This window comes from Gekko japonicus, unplaced genomic scaffold (genome assembly GCF_001447785.1).
Source record: "Gekko japonicus isolate JY-2015 unplaced genomic scaffold, Gekko_japonicus_V1.1 scaffold807, whole genome shotgun sequence".
NCBI classification, from domain to species: Eukaryota; Metazoa; Chordata; class Lepidosauria; order Squamata; family Gekkonidae; genus Gekko; species Gekko japonicus.
This window is the reverse complement of record NW_015175379.1, coordinates 190,187-210,296: the sequence shown is the minus strand read 5'-3', so window position 1 is coordinate 210,296 and position 20,110 is coordinate 190,187. Positions and strand designations below refer to the sequence as shown.

General features: G+C 48.4%; 1 protein-coding gene across 4 annotated transcripts in view; it reads left to right on the top strand.

Moving 5' to 3' along the window:
* The window catches only part of TNC (tenascin C), a 134,655-nt gene that overhangs the window by 41,254 nt on the left and 73,291 nt on the right, over positions 1-20,110 (top strand). For all 4 annotated transcript variants that reach the window (XM_015425572.1, XM_015425571.1, XM_015425570.1 and 1 more), the window contains exons 2-9: positions 5,302-5,893; positions 9,730-11,322; positions 12,729-12,992; positions 14,176-14,291; positions 14,397-14,553; positions 16,451-16,720; positions 18,328-18,513; positions 18,714-18,803. In XM_015425572.1, the coding sequence (XP_015281058.1) occupies positions 5,431-5,893; positions 9,730-11,322; positions 12,729-12,992; positions 14,176-14,291; positions 14,397-14,553; positions 16,451-16,720; positions 18,328-18,513; positions 18,714-18,803 (3,139 nt within the window). In that variant the 5' untranslated portion in view covers positions 5,302-5,430. The remainder of the gene's footprint in view (positions 1-5,301; positions 5,894-9,729; positions 11,323-12,728; positions 12,993-14,175; positions 14,292-14,396; positions 14,554-16,450; positions 16,721-18,327; positions 18,514-18,713; positions 18,804-20,110) is intronic.

Genomic DNA, 20,110 nt, shown 5'->3' with positions numbered 1-20,110 from the left:
GCTGAATACCAGGTCTTTGTGAGTACTTGCAGCTTCGTTGGTGTGAGGGGGAGGGAGCCCTGTAGGTAGGTGACCATGCGGCTGGTTTGAAATGGCGTTTGGTGCTATCTGCGACCACGTGCATTGATCTATGGCATGCAGTAGACACGGGAACACCTCTGGAGTAGCAAACATTGTAAGAACACGGTCTTCAGTAGGTACTCTCACCTGGCACTCTCAGCATGTCAGTTTCAGGCACAGTTCGTTGTTGGCACACTTCATCAGGTAACAGTGTAACATAGTCCATAAAACACCATAACAGGCTTGCGAGCTAACACCTCTTTCAAGTACATCTACACTCACAGCCAGGTATAGGAAGCATTGTAAAATGACATATTGAAAACCAAAACAGAGTGACTATATTCTGGATGGGGTATTCTGCAAAGGGAGAGGAATGCTCCCTGTGAACCTGGAGATCCCATTCAGATCCCATAGCTGCTCTCCATGGATATACATCTGCTCAACCCTCTTTTAAGGCCATCTACACTAAGCACTTCCCAACTGCTGGTTTTCCAAGGAGGTCTCCCATCCAAGTACTTGCCAGAGTTGACCCTGCTTAGCTTTGGAGATCTGACGAAAGCGGGCTCGCCTGGGCTACCCAGGTCAGGACAGTAGGGAGCTTTTCTAAGCCCTTGCTCTCCCTTATTTACAGCTCACCCTCTTTAATTTGCCTCAAACAGCCCAGTTAGCTTTAGCTCCAGGTAGCTGCTTAGGAATCAAGCCTCTGCAACTTCTTTCACTGATTTTCTTGGACAGAAACAGAAGCCAGACATTACAGAGGGTAGGTCCCAAAATGGGACACAGAGGATAGGCTTTAAAGAATATAGGATAGGCCAAAAAAAAAAGGATGTCTGTCCTCTAAAATAGAGGACAGCTGGCCACCCTAACTGGAGCCCAGTTTAAACAAGACACTGCGACTGTGCAAAGTGGTACACGGTAACTCTTTGCCTCTAGGTGGGAGTTCTGGAATTATAACTGATCTCCAGACTAGAGCTCAGTTCCCTTGGAGGCAGCATTGCTAGGGTTGCCAACCTCCAGGTGGCACCTGGAGATATCCCGCTATTACACTTGATCTCCAGACAACCAAGATCAGTTTCCCTGGAGAAAATGGCTGCTCTGGAGGATGGATTCTATAGCATTATATCCTGGTAAGGTCCCTCCCCTCTCCACCCCCCAAATCCCGAGGTATTTCCCAACACAGAGTTGGCAACCCCAAGCATTGCCAAAGCTGGGTTGGGAAATTCCTGGAGATCTGGGAGTGGAGTCTGGGGCGGGAAGGGTCTGGGGACTGGAAAGACCTCAGCAGGGTACAATGGTTCACCCTCCAAAGCAGCCATTTTGTCCTGGGGAGCTGATCTCTGTCGTGTGGAGACCAGGTGTAGCTCTGGGAGACTTCCAGGCACCATTTGGAAGTTGGCAATCTTACCTGGACGGAGTGGCCCCTTTGGAGGCCCATCTCTATGGTATACCACAGATTCTAGGTGAAATCCTTTCCCACACTCCCCCCTACATATGCATCACTCCCAAATCTCCAGGAATTTCCATGGCAAAATTGGGCAACCTTATACCAGCATCGTGCTTACATTAGGCCACCCTGAGTCATACACATAATACCTGCTGAAATTGGTTGGAACACTGACCTGCCTTCAGAAAGTTGAGTTCATTGCAGCTGAAAAGAAAATCTAAAATCTGCTGTATTCCTGTGGGTAGCTGTTTTGGTCTTAAGCAATAGAGCAAAGTTTGAGTCAAATGGTACCTTTAGGACCAACAAAGTTTAATTTGTGTGTGCACATGAAAACTTATATCCAGAATTAAACTTTGTTGGTCTTAATGGTGCCACCGGATTCAAACTTTGTTCTAAAATGTGCTAGGCTTTTGAGGAATCCACAGGACACTATGTACCCTTGTGCTGTGTGCATTCTGACACCAAACCATCCGCTGTCTCTGCTGCGCGTGTGCAGTTGTAACCTTCTTGCACTAACATCTGTATTTGGGCAGTATTTTAACCCTTTCATGCCAAGCCACATGTCATTTGTGTGAGCAAAATACAAACATATGGAAGACCCAGCTGTTGAGGTGCTTAATTTGGGTTGAAGCTTTTAAAGTTGGCTGCAGCTGCAATCCTAAACACTCTTACTATAGACTTACTCTGACTGTGCTCAGTGAGACTGGCTGCGAAGTAAACCTGCCACTCCTTTCTCACTGTCTGTCTTTAAAGAAAGGATTTCCAAAATGCTCGAAGAAACATATGGGCAGGACGATGGTTTCCCAGATGTCAAGTTCCTGCCCATTTGTTTCTGATTTCTCTCACAATAAATATTAAAATTCAGTGTAATCTGGTGCTGGTGGAAAAAATATAGCCCCAGGATAGAAGAGGCTGGACTTTTATTGTCTTCCCATTGTGGAAAGCTGCTGGAACTGCAGGAAAATAAATTGCTGTGTTTGATCTCAAAGTGGTGAAACAGAGAGAGAGAGAGAGAGAGAGAATCCAAAATGACTTTGCTAATACCTTTTCATCTGGCTGAATTAGGAGAGCATGGCTGATGAACAGTGTTTTGGATAAAAGTCTTTGCTGTTTTCTCCCCAAGTCCTTTTGCCTTGTTGTTGTTTAAGAGCTTACTCTTGTCTGTTTGCCAGAGGGCCATTTTAAGGGCTGCTTTCTAAACAGGGCTGTGCTTTGAAAGGACACGGTGCTTTCCTCCAGGATCAGGAGTGCTGATGGTATGAAAGCAGACAGTGCTGTCTGGAGCCTGGGTCCTTCCTACAAGATGGACAAGAGAGGTCAAAGGAGACAGCATATGAGGTCAAAGTAACCACTGGTCCATCTGGCGGTGGAAGCACTGTCAAATTGCAGCCAACTCATGGCAACCCCATAGAGTTTTGAAGGCAGGCGATGTTCAGAAGTTGTTTCCCTCTGCGTCACAACTCTGGACTTCCTTGGAGGTTTCCCATCCAAATACTAACCAGGACTGACCCTGCTTAGCTTCTGAGATCTGACGAAATCAGACTAGCCTGGGCTATCCAGGTCATCTAGCTCAGTCATAAGAACATAAGAGAAGCCAATGTTGGATCAAGCCAATGGCCCATCTAGTCCAACACTCTGTCACACAGTGGCCAGAAATACCAGGTGCCATCAGCAGGTCCATCAGTGGGGCCAGGACAATAGAAGCCATCCCACTGTTGCCCCCCCAAGCACCAAGAATACAGTGCATCACCTGCCCCAACCTGAGCTAATAGCCACTGATGGACCTCTGCTCCATATGTTTACCCAGTTCCCTCTTGAAGCTGTCCATGCTTGTAGCCACCACCACCTCCTGTGGCAGTGAATTCCATGTGTTAATCACTCTTTGGGTGAAGAAGTACTTCCTTTTATCTGTTCTAACCCGACTGCTCAGCAATTTCATAGAGTGCCCACGATTGCTTGTATTGTGAGAAAGGGAGAAAAGTATTTCTTTCTCGACCTGCTCTATGTAGCCCAATATTTTCTACTCTTCAAGGTCTCAGATGCAGAAAAGACCTTCCCACCACCTGCTACTTGATATCCTTTAACTGGAGATGCCAGGAGTTGAATCCTGAACCACCTGCATGCAGAGCCATAACTCTGACCCTAAAGATGGTGCAGTCACATTGGTTGTTCACGTATCCAAGGGTGCAGAGGGGAAGCCCTGTCCTACCATGTCTCATTCAGGTTGAAATAAGGGACAGGATGGATTCATAATCAGAAAGCAAAGCTAAGCAAAATTCCAAGAAGGATACTAGGGCGAAGAAGAAGCCGAAAAAAGATCTGTCAAAATGTAGGATATGGCAAGATGTTGGGTTTGGGGACAGTTTTTAAAAATCCCTGTGTATGAAACATGCATAATGTATGAAATATGAAGCATGGTGTACATGTGTACTGTATATGCCTAAAACACATGTGCAATCCCTGTCTACAAAACCAGCTGGCATCCTGTCTGTCTTATCTATGCTCTGTACTTAGCCTGTCTAGCTTATTTTTTCTATATATCCACCATGTCTAACTTATCCGCTCTATCTATCTAGCCAACCTACCTATCTTTAGTTCCTCAGCCTCCTCTAGAGTGTAAACAAGATAGAACATCTACGAAAAGCTAAGTCATCTTTGACAACAATAAAGGGGATTTTCAGATTCTGCTTGGCTTTGAGTACATTTGAAGCACAAAACACATTTGCTCCATTCTCCTGTCTACATCTGAGCAGATATACAACATACCTTTTGTTGGGACAAGAGCTGAAAAAGAACAGCTGTTTTTGTTCATTCTGTGGTTGTGTTTAAGGGAAGGCCTTCCTATAGCTGGTGAAAGATTAGGCCTTGAGAGACAGTGATCTTCCAAAAATCCCACGTCAGACACATTTGCAGCTGTTATCGATATAAAACCTTCCTCTCTCCTCTTGAAGGAGCTGGGCGTACCATTAGCTCACCTGTTTAACCAAACAGGTCTCTCTCTTAACAAGCGCAAGTAATTATGGGGCCTCCTGTCCCCGCTCTCACTCCATCAGAATTAATCTGCTGTGACTTGGAGCTCCATGGTTATAATGCAAAGGTCCCTCGAGTTAGCAGGAAGCAGCCGTTAGGATACCAAGTCAGACAAAAATAATAATAAGGTAAACCTGTTTTAAGAGGATGTTTTCTTCACCCACTATAGCAAATAGCTGTATCCTGGCTAGCGTTGCCAACTTGAGGTTGGGACATTCCTGGAGGCTTGGGGGTGGAGTCTGGGGAGGGTGGGGAGAGGAAGGACTGCAGCAGGCTACAGGCCTAGAGTTCACCTTCCAGAAGGGCCATTTTCTCCAGGAGAGCTGATCTCCGTACTGTGGAGATCAGTTGTAATTCTGGGAGATCTCAAGGCACCATCTGGAAGTTGGCAAACCCGCGGACTCACTTGTGCATAAAGATGCTGCAGAGATCTGAATGACCCATTCTTGCTTCCAAAACAGAGTCAACGCATGGCCCCATCGTTTATTTCCAGATTCTGCATATAACATAAGGTGGCCAGCTGCCTGGAGAAAACAAATGTCCTGTCCCTTTGAGCTTTGGTGAAATGTACGTTGTTTACCTCCGTGCCACGAACTGAAGGAGAAGTTGGCAGGACCCAAGCGCTATGTTTCCTCACGTCTTTTCACATCTTATTATCCAACTGCAAACTGATCACCTTCTGACTGCACCGCTGCCCTGTTTCCGGAGGTCATAATATTAGTTTCACAGAGAAGTAACTCAGCCTGTTTTCGTTTTAACTGTTGCAGGGACAGCGAGCTGGTCGGGAAGCAGAAGAAAGCAGCCCCATTTCCATTCCAAGCTGGCTCTTTTCATTTCCCCTTGAAAGGAACCACACCGGTATCTGCAAGAACATCCTAAAGGAACTGAACCTCAGCATGGGCCTCGCCACATGGGTTTTGGCCTCGGTGGTCCTCTCTCTGTTCCATCAGCATGTCAGTGGCGGACTCATCAAGAAAATTATTCGGCAGAGGAGAGAGGCAGGGATCAATGTCACTTTGCCCGAGGACAACCAGCCTGTGGTCTTTAACCACGTCTACAACATTAAAGTCCCTGTCGGGTCTCTTTGTTCCGTGGACTTGGAGTCAGCCAGTGGGGACTCGGAGCTCAAACCTCACATCGAACCCAGCCAACATTATCAGGAGCACACGGTGAACGAAGAAAACCAGATTGTCTTCACACACAAGATCAACATCCCGCGGCGAGCCTGTGGCTGTGCAGCCAGCCCCGATATCAAGGATCTCTTAACCCGACTTGAGGAACTGGAGGGGCTGGTCTCCTCTCTACGAGATCAATGTGCCAGTGGGGTTGGCTGCTGCCCCAGTGGGCAACCTGTGGAAGGTAAGGTAACCTTGAGCAAGCCAACAGGCCTGGTGGGGGGGGAATGTCTTGTCCCTTGAACAGAAGATTAAGTTGTGAAAATGGACAGATGAAGCTTTTCATGTAGGGGTGACAGGTCCCTCCTGGAAACCAATGGGGGTTGGGGGTGGGGTGGCGCCTTACCTGGAGAAAGAAAGGCCTAGGCCTCATCACTGGCATTGCACAGGAAGTGACGTCTGTTGGCAGAGTTTAAATATGCAAAGGAAGTGGAGCACTGGCTGTTTAGAGAAAAAAATAAGTAGGTTACTTAAAGAAGAACAAACTGTTACAGTACATAGAGAGAGAGAGCCTAACTATTTAACCTAACTGCTGAAGGAGGCACAACAACAACAGAAGCTGTGCAGGAGAAGGAAGTCTCCAGAACAGCCAATCAGGAGACAGGAGGGGATCATTTGAAAATACCAGGAAGTCCTTAATCTGACTATTCTAGCTACTTACTCCCTCCAATGCCCCCTGTAGGATATTCTTCTTATCCTTCTTGCTTCATACACACAGCAGATCTTGTATATTCTAACAACATCATCACACCAACGACATTCAGACAATGCTCTGGTATTTGGGCAAAAACTATAATAAAGCTGGTTTCTACCATCGAGGTTTTGCCCAAATATCAGAGCATCACCTGAACATCACTGCTGGTATGATGATTTCACTTCCTGTGCAACGCCAGCAGCAAGGCCTGGGCTTTTCTCTTCTCCTAGGGTTTCCAGCTCTCGGTTGGAAAATACCTGGAGACTTTGGGGGGGGGGGTGGATCCAGGAGAAGGTGGGGTTTGGGGAGGGAAGGGACCTCAGCATGGTTCATAGCCAAGGAGTCCACCCTTCAAAGCACCCATTTTCTCCAGGGGAGCTGATCTCTGTCAGCTGGAGATCAGCTGTAAAAGTGGGAAATCTCCAGGCCCCACCTAGAGGCTGGCAACCCTACTTTGTCCAGGTAAGTCCCGCCACCATCAGCTGATTGGCAGGTGGGGGCAGGGCCTGGTGGCAGAGGACCCCCTGCCTCCACCAGGGAGTCTGGCAACCCTGTTTCCATGGCATGCAGGTAAATAACATCCCTTAGTCCATCCCGTTTCACTACGCATTTGTTTGAGACAGGACATTTTTCTCCAGGCCTGTTGGCGCCCCTGCTCTCAGCCTAACTTAATTGTGTGTGTGTGTGGGGGGGTTCCTGTGAGCATAGAACAGAGGAAGGGAGAATTAACCTATACCACACTGAGCTCATTGGTGGAGAGGCAGGTAAAAAATGTGATAGGTACATAACTACAGTAGATGGATAACAAAAGCATTGAGGCATGATGAGGCAAAACTAATGGGTACAGACTGGGAAGAAGGTATTTTGTTTATCCTGTTTAATAATATATACCCCAGAGTCCAAATTCATGTTCAAAGGGGCCAACAACCAATTCTGAATGCTAAAGACATAAAACATTAAATATTTAAAAATCAATGCGGCATATCCTGCCTTTCTAAATCATTTTAATGGTCACTGAAGTTCCAGGGTGACTGGAATTTTTCTAGGCCGAAAATGTAGCCTGGCCTTTCAGGCCTGCTTCCAGGGTTACGAACTCCAGGTTGGAAAATTCATGGAGTTTTGGAAGTGGAGCCTAGTGAAGACAGAGTTTGTGTTGGGACTTTAGTAAGGTATAATGCCATAGAGGATGTCCTCCAAAGCAGTCATTTTCTCCAGGGGAACTAGCCTGGAGTTGGCAACCCTAGTATGTGATGAATAGTCCTTCTCTTCCAACCCATATGGATTGAGACATCCTCAGACACTGTATGGGTTAATTCCTGGTGGTGCAGATGAAATGCCAGTAGCGTAGCTACTACTCAATGTGGTATCATTAGCCCCTAGAGGTGTCTTGGGATTTGGGGTGCTAGAAACCTTGCAGCCTTAATACTATGGCACAATTACAGTGTATGTTCTTCAGCAATCCGTAGACACTGGGGCTGAAGCATTGAGAGGTGTAGAGTTGCCTTGGTATGAGGATAGGGGTCTTATATTTTTGGCCTATGTACTCTAGGTCCTTCTATTTACCAGGAACAGTCCCCCCCCCCCCCCCCCGAGAAGTCACTCTCCCAGTTTTGGCCTTTGGAGGAATTCCTTGTTAAAGTATGAAGCATTCATGCTGCTGTTCTTCAGGAATCAGCTTGCTCCCTGGGATGGTGAGAAGTTAAATTTCTTGGTGTGAGGGTGCGTGCATCTTGATTCCAGTATGTGTGTTTGTAAAAGCTTGTGCATGAGCACTAAGGCACCAGTGCTCACTCTGCCATTTCACACACTACAAGCATTGAGATGTGTAGGGCTGGCAGCTCCCGGGAGAGATGGTGGGCAGGGCTAGGTGTCACACGATGCTGCAATGTCACTATGCCAGTTCCAGTCTCATAACTGGAAATGACATCACATGTCACCGCAATGCTCTAGCAACCTACCAGATCTCTACGGGGGATTGCTGGGACATCACAGTGATGCATGATGTCACTTCCAGTCACGTGACTGGAAGTGACACTACAGAAATGCCACGATGGCTTCTCCCTCCCCCTCATTTTCTCCCACAGTGCACTGGGCAGCAGTGGGAAGCTTAAGTTCAGGTGCAGGAGTCTCCCACTCTAGTATACCTAGAGGTATATTCTGCACTGTTGGAAATATATTGTGGAGTAATCCTTAACTTACCTCCTTAGCTCTTACAGCAGGAAAGCACAGATGACTGCAGAATAAAAGAATGCAGCATATGGTAGACAGAGGAATGTGTACTCAGCAATGTACAATGGCAGGGGAACTCTGCTTGGTATAGGATGTTAGCCAGTGTGTCCCTATTTTCCCAAAAAAAAAATCAGGCTATGAACGGCTGGCTTTTATGGTTTTTAATAGCAGTTGGATACCCTGCAGGCATTAGCAGCTAGTAGTGCTTGAAAAGGTCATTTCTTCAAATCTTCCGTTAAAGGCACAGAAACAACAGGAGCAAGTTTGCCCTTGGGTCAGTTGGTGACTCTAGCACAGCTCTGCAAAATGGTGCATGCCTGATCTCGTCAGATCAGGAGAGCGAAGAAGGGCTGACCCTGACAAGTATTTGGATTAGGGTTGCCAGGTCCCCTCGCTGGTCCGGCAGGGGGATTTGGGGGGCATTCTGGGGGTGGACAGGGATGCCCCCAAGCCCCCAAGAGTGACCAGCTGCCCGGCCAATCCTCTCCCTTCCTCCTGCTAGATTTAAAGGGCCCTCCAGCGGGCCTCGTGGTCCCCGCTGATCAGCCGAAGCCCTTTACATCAGGCAGGAGGGGAAGGAGAGGGGTGGCCAGGAGGGTGGTCACTCTTGGGGGTGGGGCTTGGGGGCGGATTAGAGCCTCCAAAAGCAGGGAAATGCCCACTCAGACCTGGGGGACCTCCAGAGAATATCAGGGCCGGGAGGCAGAGGCAGGCTATCAAGCCACTTTTCTGAACGTCCTCCATGCCCTAGTAGGAATTGCCAGAAGTCACCATGACTTCCAGGCACAGGCACACACCCAAAAAAATTACCCCCCCCCCAAAAAAAGCCTGTAGTCATCACCACATCTGTGATGGCAAATTCCATTGTTAATTACACGTCGCATGAATAAATATGTTCTTTCGTTCGTGTTAAGACTTTTACCGATGGATTCCATTGGGTGAACCTGAACGTTTGAGTTTTGGGGGGGGGATTCTTTATCTACTTCTTCCACACCATATACAGTTTTATAAACCTCAGCCATATAAATGTTCTTTTGAGCTTTCTTATTGCTGATCTTTCAATGGGGATAACGCACCTCTTCATTTTCCTGGCCTAGGTCGCATCGACGCCACGCCCTACTGCAGTGGACGGGGGAATTACAGCAATGACATCTGCGGTTGCATTTGTGAACCTGGCTGGAAAGGACCCAACTGCTCTGAACCAGATTGCCCCCACAATTGCAACAACAAGGGGCGGTGTGTTAATGGCAAGTGCATCTGCGACGAAGGCTTCACTGGGGTGGACTGTGGACAGCTGACGTGTCCCGGGGACTGTAACGACCAAGGCAAATGTGTGGATGGCTGGTGTGTGTGCTTTGACGGCTATGCCGGTGAGGACTGTAGTCTTGAAGTATGCTTGGTGCCATGCAGCGAACACGGGAAGTGTGTCAATGGACAGTGCATATGCAAGGAAGGCTTTGGCGGGGCAGACTGCAGCGAGCCACTGTGCATGAACAACTGCAATAACCGGGGCCGCTGTGTGGAAGAGGAATGTGTGTGTGATGAAGGTTACACAGGTGAAGACTGCAGTGAGCTCATCTGCCCTAACGACTGTTACGACCGGGGCCGTTGTGTCAACGGCACTTGCTACTGCGACACCGGCTTCACTGGGGAGGATTGCGGGGATGTGGCTTGTCCCAACAATTGCCACAGTCAGGGCCGCTGTGACAACGGTGTGTGTGTCTGCTACGAAGGGTTTACAGGGGACGACTGCGGCCAGAGGAGGTGTCCCAAAGACTGCAACGAGCGCGGCCGTTGTATTAACGGGCAGTGCGTATGCAATGAGGGTTTCTTGGGCTTTGACTGTGGGGAGGTGAGGTGCCCCAATGACTGTAACAACCAGGGGCGCTGCGTCAACGGACAGTGTGTGTGCGAGGAAAAGTTCATGGGAAAGGACTGCAGCGAGCTGAGGTGTCCCAACGACTGTCGCAACAGGGGACGTTGTGTCAACGGGCAGTGTGAGTGTGACGAGGGGTTCATGGGAGAGGACTGTGGAGAACTGAAGTGCCCCAATGACTGTCACCATCGTGGGCGATGCCTCCATGGCCTGTGCCTCTGTGATGAGGGGTACACAGGGGAGGATTGTGCCGAACGGAGGTGCCCCAATGACTGCAACAATCGGGGACGCTGTGTTAACGGCCTCTGTGTGTGTGACGAGGCCTTCATTGGCGTGGACTGTGGTGAACTAAGGTGCCCCAATGACTGCAACAATCATGGCCGCTGTGTCAATGGGCAGTGTGTGTGTGACGAGGGGTACACAGGTGAGGACTGTGCAGAACGGAGGTGCCCCAACGATTGCCATAATCGCGGGCGCTGCGTCAACGGGACATGTGTGTGCAACAAAGGCTTTGTCGGCGATGACTGCGGAGAATTGGCCTGCGCAAACAACTGCAATGGCCGAGGCCTCTGTGTCAATGGGCAGTGTGTGTGTGACGAGGGCTTCACCGGTGTGGACTGCAGACAACGGCGGTGCCCCAAGGACTGCAACAACCGGGGGCGATGTGTCAATGGACAGTGTGTGTGCGACGAGGGATACCAAGGGATCGACTGTAGCGAACGGTCCTGCCCAAACAACTGCAATGACCTTGGCCGCTGCGTAGATGGGCAATGCATCTGTGACGAAGGCTACGTAGGTGACGACTGTTCTGATGGTAAGTTCCCTTGGGGATCCTCCCAGGATGATTATCACTCTCGGTAGATTACATGGAATGATTTTGTACCCGCTTTCAAACTCCCAGTTTACTATCAACATCTCTTTAAACTCCCGTACTTCCCATGCTTTACAAACTGTAAGAATCCCTCCCGAGCTAAAACTCAGGTGCCAGATAAAAAACTACTGTCCTCAGCCCTGTAACTAAAGCTTTTTATTGCCACCTGGCTGGATAAATGCATGACTCTGAACTGAGCTACGGGGTTAGCAACATCAGAGTCTTTCCCAATGGACCGGACTCTGTTGGATTGTAGTGGGGGAGTCAAAATGTTGCATTCTTTTCTATGTAAAATGTACTCCTTAGATACAGAAACTTGCCACATATTGTATAAAGGTTCCAGCCTAACTAGGGTTGCCAGCCCTCAGGTCCAGGTGGGGGTTCCCCCCACTTCTGGGGGCTTCAATCTGCCCCCGGCTAGCGGGGGAAGCCCCATCCCCACGAGCGCCCACCCGCCACCCCTCTCCCTCCCCTTTAAAGAGTCTTTTTGCAAGTGGTGTGGGGACTGTGGCACGTAGGGCTGATTTCCTCCAGCCCCACACACGGCAGCCCCCACCTCGCACGCTACTGCCCCTCTCCTTCCCTCTTGCTAGATCTCAAGGGCCCTCCAGCTGGTTGGCAGGCCACGTGGTCCCCGCCTATCAGCTGAAGCCCTTTAAATTGGGCAGGAGGGGAGGCAGAGGAGTGGCCGGGCGGGTGGTCACGAGTGGGGCATGGGGCATCCCCGCCCAGCCCCAGAATGCCCCCCAAATCCCCCCGTGGGAGCGACAAGGGGACCTGGCAACCCTAAGCCTAACTCCTATATTTTTATTTACCTGGAATATGTTATGAACATGGACAGGGCAAGGCAGGGACACCATCAGTGAGTGGCACAGTCCGGCACCTGTCAAGACTCATTGCTCAGTGACAGTCACTGACACTTCTCCTAGTAGTAGTTCTGCTGGCGGTAGGCGTCCTGTCAACAATAGCAAAGGAAACAGAGTGAAAAGGCCATGCTCTACTGCTTTCCCCAGGTGCCCCCGCTATTGGGTAGTTCCCCCTCTGGTGGAGCTCCAATGAGTTGGGGAGTGAATGAGGTTATGAAATAGGGGGAAGTCAAGGAAGACCCAAAATGGAGGGAGAAGAACAAGAGGGCCATGAAACTATATGGGGAAACTTTCAAAAACAGAATTCCCTGTGTACAGGCTGGAATGGTACAGCCCAGGAAGAAATCTATCACATGATATGGCTCAGCACGCAGGTCAGCCGTTAGAAAGGCACAGCATCGCCCAGTTTTCAGAACACACGTCTTTTGCTTCTCAGACATTTGATAGGGACTTTGCCTTCTTCTCCCTAAACTCTCTTGGCAGTATCTCCTCCGAAAGACCTGATGGTGACAGATGTAACAGACAAAACTGTCAACCTTGAATGGAAGAATGAAAATATAGTCACCGAATACCTCATCACCTACATTCCTACTGGCACTGGCGGCTTAGAACTGCAGTTCCGAGTACCCGGAAACCACTCGTCTGCCACCATTCGGGAACTGGAACCCGGTGTGGAATATTTCATCCGTGTGTTTGCCATCCTAAAGAACAAGAAAAGCATCCCAGTCAGTGCCCGGGTTGCCACATGTGAGTATATTAAATTTTACGGAGCCTGTGATCAGATGAATCTGGAATTTAAGAGCTTCAGAATATGAATTCCTCACTTTAGAAGAAGAAGAGGAGATTGGATTTATACCCCGCCCTTCACTTCCTGAAGGAGTCTCAGGGCAGGTTAAAATCTCCTTTCCCTTCCCCTTCCCCTCCCCACAACCCCTATGAGGTAGGTGGAGCTGAGAGAGCTCTTTTGAGAACTGCCCTTGAGAGAACAGCTCTGAAAGAACTTGTAACTGACCCAAAGTCATACCAGCAGCTGTATGCGGAGGAGGGGGGACTCAAACCTGGTTCTCCCATATTAGAGTCTGCGCTCCTAACCTCTACACCAAAACTGGCTCTCTGAAAAGCTTTAGAAAGCCTTGCACCATTAAAAACTAGGCTCAGACTCTTCTAAATGTTGGCATGTCTTATAATGGGGGCTGCCTCTGCAGCTAGTTAGCCCTGCCTGCTACTCTTCCCCTTTTCCATGCCAAAAAATCCCCCCAAAATAACTTACTGTTGTGAAGGGTAAGCAGTGGTAGTGAGTGAGTGCTTGGTAGAGTCAGGAGAGGCCCGGCCAAGACTCTCCTTAATCGGAAATGATTCAGAAGCATTATCCCCAAATTTGGTGCAATTGGCTTCATGGTGTTGTCACAAGGGCAGACCAGAAAAAGTATAACACTTCCTGTCCTCACTCCCGTCTTGTGTTGTGCTGCCAGCGGAAAACAAAATGATGCCAAACAGCAGCAGCAAACTGGAAAACGGGCAAATATTTCAGGCCTCTTAACAACCGCACCCAGAATAATCACTGAAACTGCTGCAGGAAAGCTCTTCACAGCCTGCACATAGAGCAGCACAGCTCAGAGGGGGCAATTTCACCTCAAACCTAGGGCAGGCATGAGAGGTGGGGGATTACATAGATGCATGTTGTTTCCCTCAGGTCAGGTTTCTTTTTAGTCTCCACATTTAAAAAAAAAAAATTGACTTGCAAGTAATGTGCCTGTTCATAATTATGTGTTTTTTTGTAATTTATTTCCTCTTCTCTCCCAAATTGTTTGAATGTGGAGTATATGCACTTCTTTTGTTACAGCATCACAGGGATGCCTGGCATGGAAACAGAATTAATTGAGGTCTGTGTAGAAGTCTGTGCCTCATCGTCCCGCTTTTTGCTTTCCAGACTTGCCTGCCCCGGATGGCTTAAAGTTCAAGTCAGTTAAAGAGACTTCTGTGGAGGTGGAGTGGGACCCCCTGGACATCCCCTTCAGCGGGTGGGAAATTGTCTTTAACAGCTTGGTAAGGAAGGAATTCAAATTCCCATGACTTCGACTCCAAGAATCCTGGATTCTCCCCCCCCCCCGGTTTTTATCAAATCCCAACTCTTTGACCCTTGCCTTTCAGAAAGAGGAAGACAACGGAGGAATAAGAAGCAGCCTAAAGAGGCCGCAAACGTCATACTTGCAACCAGGTCTGGCTCCAGGACAACAATATAACGTGTCCCTTTATATTGTGAAGAATCAGACCAGAGGACCTGGCCTCTCTAAGGTGGTAACCACAAGTAAGTGGCCATCTAGCGATGTTGATAGAAAGCCAAGAAAAACAGAGACCTGGTGTTTATAGGAGCCATAAATAAAACCCCTGTGTGATGAGAAGCATATGGGTGACTGTAGCCACTCACTGTTCTAATAGTCACATGGGCAAAGCCTCCTTGGCAGTCTTCTTTCAGTGGCACTACCCACTCACAAACCCTTGGGTGGCATCCAGCTTCAGCTAGCAGCAGCGGGGAAGGTCCAGGGCATTGCACCAAAAAAAAGAAAAAGAAAAATACAGCGATTTCCTTCTTCCCCTTTGCTGCAGCAAGAAGAAGACAGCCACAGGTAGAAGCTGAGCAGCTCTCCATGGATGGAGACTCAGTAGCTGTTGCAGGCTAGTGGAGGATCCCAAGCAGCAGTGACCTATTTAGGGTCACTGTGAGCTTTCTTGCCTGGAGCTGGATGGCCCAAGCTAGCTAGATCTGGTCAGGTCTCAGAAGCTCAGAAGAAACACTAAGGTTGCCAACCTCCAGGTAGTGGCTGGAGATCGCCCGCTATTACAACTGATCTCCAGGCAGCTGAGATATTGTTCACCTGGAGAAAATGGTCACTTTGGAAGTTGGACTCTATGGCATTATGCCCCAAACCCCACCCCCCTGAGGCTCCACCCCCAAAATCTCCAGGTCTTTCCCAATACGGAACTAGCAACCCTACTTTACATGCATACCTAAGATTTCCTATTTCAGTACCTCCATTATTGTCACAAGGGGACAAAGGTTACTAAAAAACTGAGATGGCTTTTAGTTAGGGTTTCTCCCCCCCTCCCCCAGCAAAAGTGGTAGTTGCCCAGCATGGAGATAATTGTAAAAGTTTCTATTGTGAGGAATGGTTTAAACAAGAAATGAAGGCCAAGGCTACCTGGAGGCCACTTGTCTAATCTCATCTCTCCCCCAAGGAGCTCAGCACGGCACACATGGCGGTTCCCTCCTCTGTTTTAGCCTCACAACACCCCTGTGAGGAAGGTTAGACTGAAGAGAGGTAAGGACCCAAGGTTATCCACTGAGCTTCCTGGCCGAGTAAAGACTTGAACCTGAGTCTTTCCCATCTGGCGGACAAAAAAGATGTGATGCTGGGAGAAGATATGATTCTGACTTTTAATACTTTGAGACTAGAAACTGAACTTTTTCATTCTAAGTAGCCCTGGAAGAATTCCAAGGAGAGTTGAAACTCACTCAAGAGTTCTTCTGTTTGAAACTTAAATGGGTTGATTTCTGTGTTTTGTTTTGTTGCATCTGCGTGGTATGTATTGGAGATGAGCCTTTTTGTACCTGCAGGAAACTTGTTTGTCTCCTGTTTCTTTGTTCTGGCTAGCAAGTTGGATCTCCCAATACAGTAAATGCTGTGAAACTTGGGAGCAATGGCACTCCGATGCATGCTAACCTTGGAGTAAGCCCACTGAATAAGTGTGACCTCTGAGTAAATATGCATGGTTCAAGCGGAAGGAGAGGGAAGGAAAAGTGCCCCAAGGCCTTAGCACTACGAGCTGAGTTTAGACTTCATTCCAAGGAAAGTTGTGGAGAGTTTGCTTGTCTCTAGCTGGGAGCTTTATGTTTAGAGCTTCAAAAAAATTCTTTTTAAAAAAATAATAGCAGATACATGGGAACCTGATAGGGATGGAACCTCGGGAGGAGGAGGGCTGAAGCCTACCTCTTCCTGCCCTTTTCCTGAGCTGAAATGTTCCCACGAAGCTTCCATTTGCCCTGTTATCCTCTGGACAATGCTTGGATGTTGTCCAGCGGGGCAAATCACCTAAGTAGCATAGAAATCTATTTTAATACCCCTCGAAATGGCTGTTGATGACGGGAAGTCCTGTCGCTTGCCTTTTTTTAAATGCCTGCTTTGTATCTTTCTTTCTTCCCCCAGGACTTGATGCCCCCAGCCAAATTGAGGTGAAGGACGTTACAGACACCACAGCGCTGATCACCTGGTTTAAACCCTTTGCCGAAATCGATGGCATTGAGCTCACCTTTGGGCCCAAGGAGGTCCCTGGGGACCGAACATCCATCGACCTCTCAGAGGATGAAAGTCAATACTCCATCGGCAATCTGAAACCACACACTGAATATGAGGTGACGCTCGTGTCCCGGCGTGGGGATATGGAGAGTGACCCCGTGACGGAGAGCTTCACCACAGGTAAAATGGCGTCTTCCTTTCTAACTTTGGGGGGAACACAGGAAGCCGCGTGGCACTGCATCGGACCATTGGTCCGTCTAGCTCAGTACTATGGTCAACAGCAGCTCTCCAAGTTCTCAGGTGGGGAAAAAGTCATCTCCAACATTTGTTTCCTGAAATCCTTTAAATGAAGATGCCAGGGTTGGACTGTGAGGCCTTTGGCAAGTAATGCATGCACTGTACCACCAAATCTTCCCCCCTCTATGACGTGAAACCATTCCCCATCAACTTTTCTGCCAAGATACCCTTAATGTACCTGCCACAGCAATTCAGTGTTTTTTGGTGCATGTTAAATTCACAGACTACTTCTGTTAGCGATCACCATTGCTTTGCATGAACCATCACAGTGCGCACCCAACAAGCCTCTGTGGCTGTGCAGTGCAGGTCAATATCAGGGGTGATGGACAAGAAGTATTTCAGATGTTTCATTAAGGAAACCCAGATGCATTTCTGTGGGGTGTGAAGGTGCTCTGCACTACAACATGGAAAAAACCCTACCTTTTATATAAAATGAATTTATCATGGTGGTGACTAGAACTCTAAAAGTCATTTACAGTACAGTCCTACACAGAGATGCACCCTTCTAAGTTTACTGAAGTGATTGACAGCAGAGGAGAGGACTCGCAATAATGGGTTTAAAGGGCGGGAAGGTACCAGCTGGATATTAGAAAAAACTTTTTGACAGGAAGAGAGGTGCAACAGTGGAACCGGCTGCCTAGGGAGGTGGTGAGCTCCCTCTCCCTGGCAGTCTTTAAGCAGCGGCTGGACAAACACTTTCAGGGATTCTCTGGGCTGATCCTGCATTGAGCAGGAGGATGGACTAGATGGCCTGTATGGCCCCTTCCAACTCTGTGATTCTAGGATTCTATGAATGGACTTAGAAGGTTGTAAATCTGTTCAGTACTGCACTGATAACCAAACCCCCTGCCTGCCTGCCTGCCTGCCTGCCTGCCTGTGTGTGTGGCTGTTAAGTGCAGTCAAGACACTTCCAACCTATGGCGACCCTAGGAATTAATGACCTCCAAAATGTCGTGTCATTAGCAGCCTAACTCGGGTCTTACAAACGGAGGGGCTTGGCTTCCTTGATTGAGTCAATCCATCTCATGTTGACTCTTTTCCTGCTGCCCAATTTTTCCTAGCATTATTGTCTTTTCCAGTGATTCTTGTCTTCTCATAATGTGACCAAAGTACAATAACCTCAGTTTGGTCTTTTTTTAACTTCTGGAGTGAGTTCAGACTTGATTTTATCTAGGACCTACTTATTTGTCTTTTTGGCCGTCCACGGTATCCATAAAGCTCTCCTCCAACACCAATTTCAGTTGCCCGTATGAGGGGCCAAAGCTCAGTAGTAAAGTACATGCTTGGCATCCAGAATGTCCCAGGTTTGGTCTGTAGCATCTCCAGCTGAAGGGGAAGGTGTGGGGAAGGCATTTCTCTGGAAAGCTGCTGCTAGTCAGATTAGACAACAGTAAGCAAGAAAAAACAGAGTGTCTGGCTCAATATGAAGCAGTTTTATAGGTCTTCAGATCTTGGCTCTCAGGAAAAGAAATAATCTTCATCTCCCCCAGATCTGGATGCTCCAAAAAATCTGAAGCGCCTCTCTCAGACAGACAGCACCATCACCCTGGAGTGGAAGAACAGCCAAGCTACCCCTGAAGTTTACCGGATCAAGTACGCACCCATTTCTGGTGGAGATCATGCTGAAATCACAGTGCCCAGAAGCAACCAAGCCACAACCAAAGCTACCCTCACTGGTAGGTCTTCTGAAAGTTCTGGGCAGTTAATGCTAAAGTCACATATCGCTTGATCTATGTAAGAGTCACAGTCAGACTACCTTAGTTCTTTCTAGGGAGGCCTATTCAATGAGAAATTTACTGTTCCTAATAAGGATAAGGCGGTAAGATCCCTGCCTGAGATTCTGTACACATTTAGGTGTTGTTTTCTTTTTATTTAGGATTGCGGCCTGGAACAGAATATGGCATTGGCGTGACAGCAGTGAAGCAGGACCGAGAGAGTGCTCCCGCCACCATTAATGCTGCAACTGGTAAGGGAGAAAACAAACCAGCCCTTCTCTTCATTAGAACAGGGGGAAGATTAACCACAACCACTGGCGTGAGCATAGCAGGAACTACTGGAAATGGTGTCTCAAAAATGTGACATGTAAAGTCACTACCACCACGCCAAGAAGAAATGACTGAGCATGTTACCAGGGGCATAGAAGACTGATAAGAACAGAGGAAAATGAAACAGAGGGAGATGGAAGAAACTGGGAAAGATTTCCCAGTCAGTTAACTCTCCCTGCACAACGCCCAGCAATTCCTCACATGTCCCAAGTTCGTGTAATTTCTAATAGTGAAGTGGGCAAGTCATGCCAGTCATGAGAGCAGCAAAACCAGGTCCCCCAAAGAAAAGGGAGGGGTTTAACGCCCTCCTTGGACCCCCCCCCCCCCGCCAGGATGCAAAAACATCTAGTTTGTAGTCCAGGGCTCTTTTTGTAGCAGGGACTCCTTTGCATATTAGGCGACACACCCCTAATGTAGCCAATCCTCCAAGAGCTTACAGAGCTCTTCCTACAGGGGCTACTGTAAGCTCTTGGAGGATATGCAAAGGGGTTCCTGCTACAAAAAGAGTGATGTGTAGGGTTGCCAGATCTGGGTTGGGAAATTCCTGGAGATTTGGGGGTGGAGAGCTCCCACTATTACAAGCGATCTCCAGAGGGCAGAGATCAGTTCACCTGAAGAAAATGGCCGTCTGGCATTGTACCCCACTGAAGTCCCTCCCCTCCCCACACCCTGCCCTCCTCAGGCTCCACCCCCCCCCCAAATCTCCAAGTATTTCCCAACCCGGAGCTGGCCACTCTAGGGTGGAGCCTTAGGAAGGTTGAGTTTGGGGCAGGGGGAGACTTCAGTGGGGTACAATGCCATAGAGTCCACCTTCCAAAGCAGCCATTTCATCCAGGAGAATCGACCTCTATAACCTGGAGGCAGGTTGTAATTCCAGGAGATCTCTAGCCACCGCTTGGAAACTGGCAACCCTATGAGTACTGAACATGATGAGCTCCTGAAGGCTCTGAATATTTAGACAGGAGGAAATTGGTCTGCTCTACCCCCCCCCCCCCAAGAACTTGTAGTTTCTTGAAGAACTGGGTGTGTGATGGGAGGGAAATTTTTACAAATCTTTGTGGGATGGTAGGGAGCAGGGGTCATTTTGTAGAAAAAGAGGTGCAGGAGCTCATTAGCATAACTCATTTGCATATGCCACACCCCCTGACATCACCGGAAGTGTGTCAGAAGGCAACACCCACCACTCAGGCTCCACTGGACTGTTTTGGATTGCTAGGTATTTGGGGGG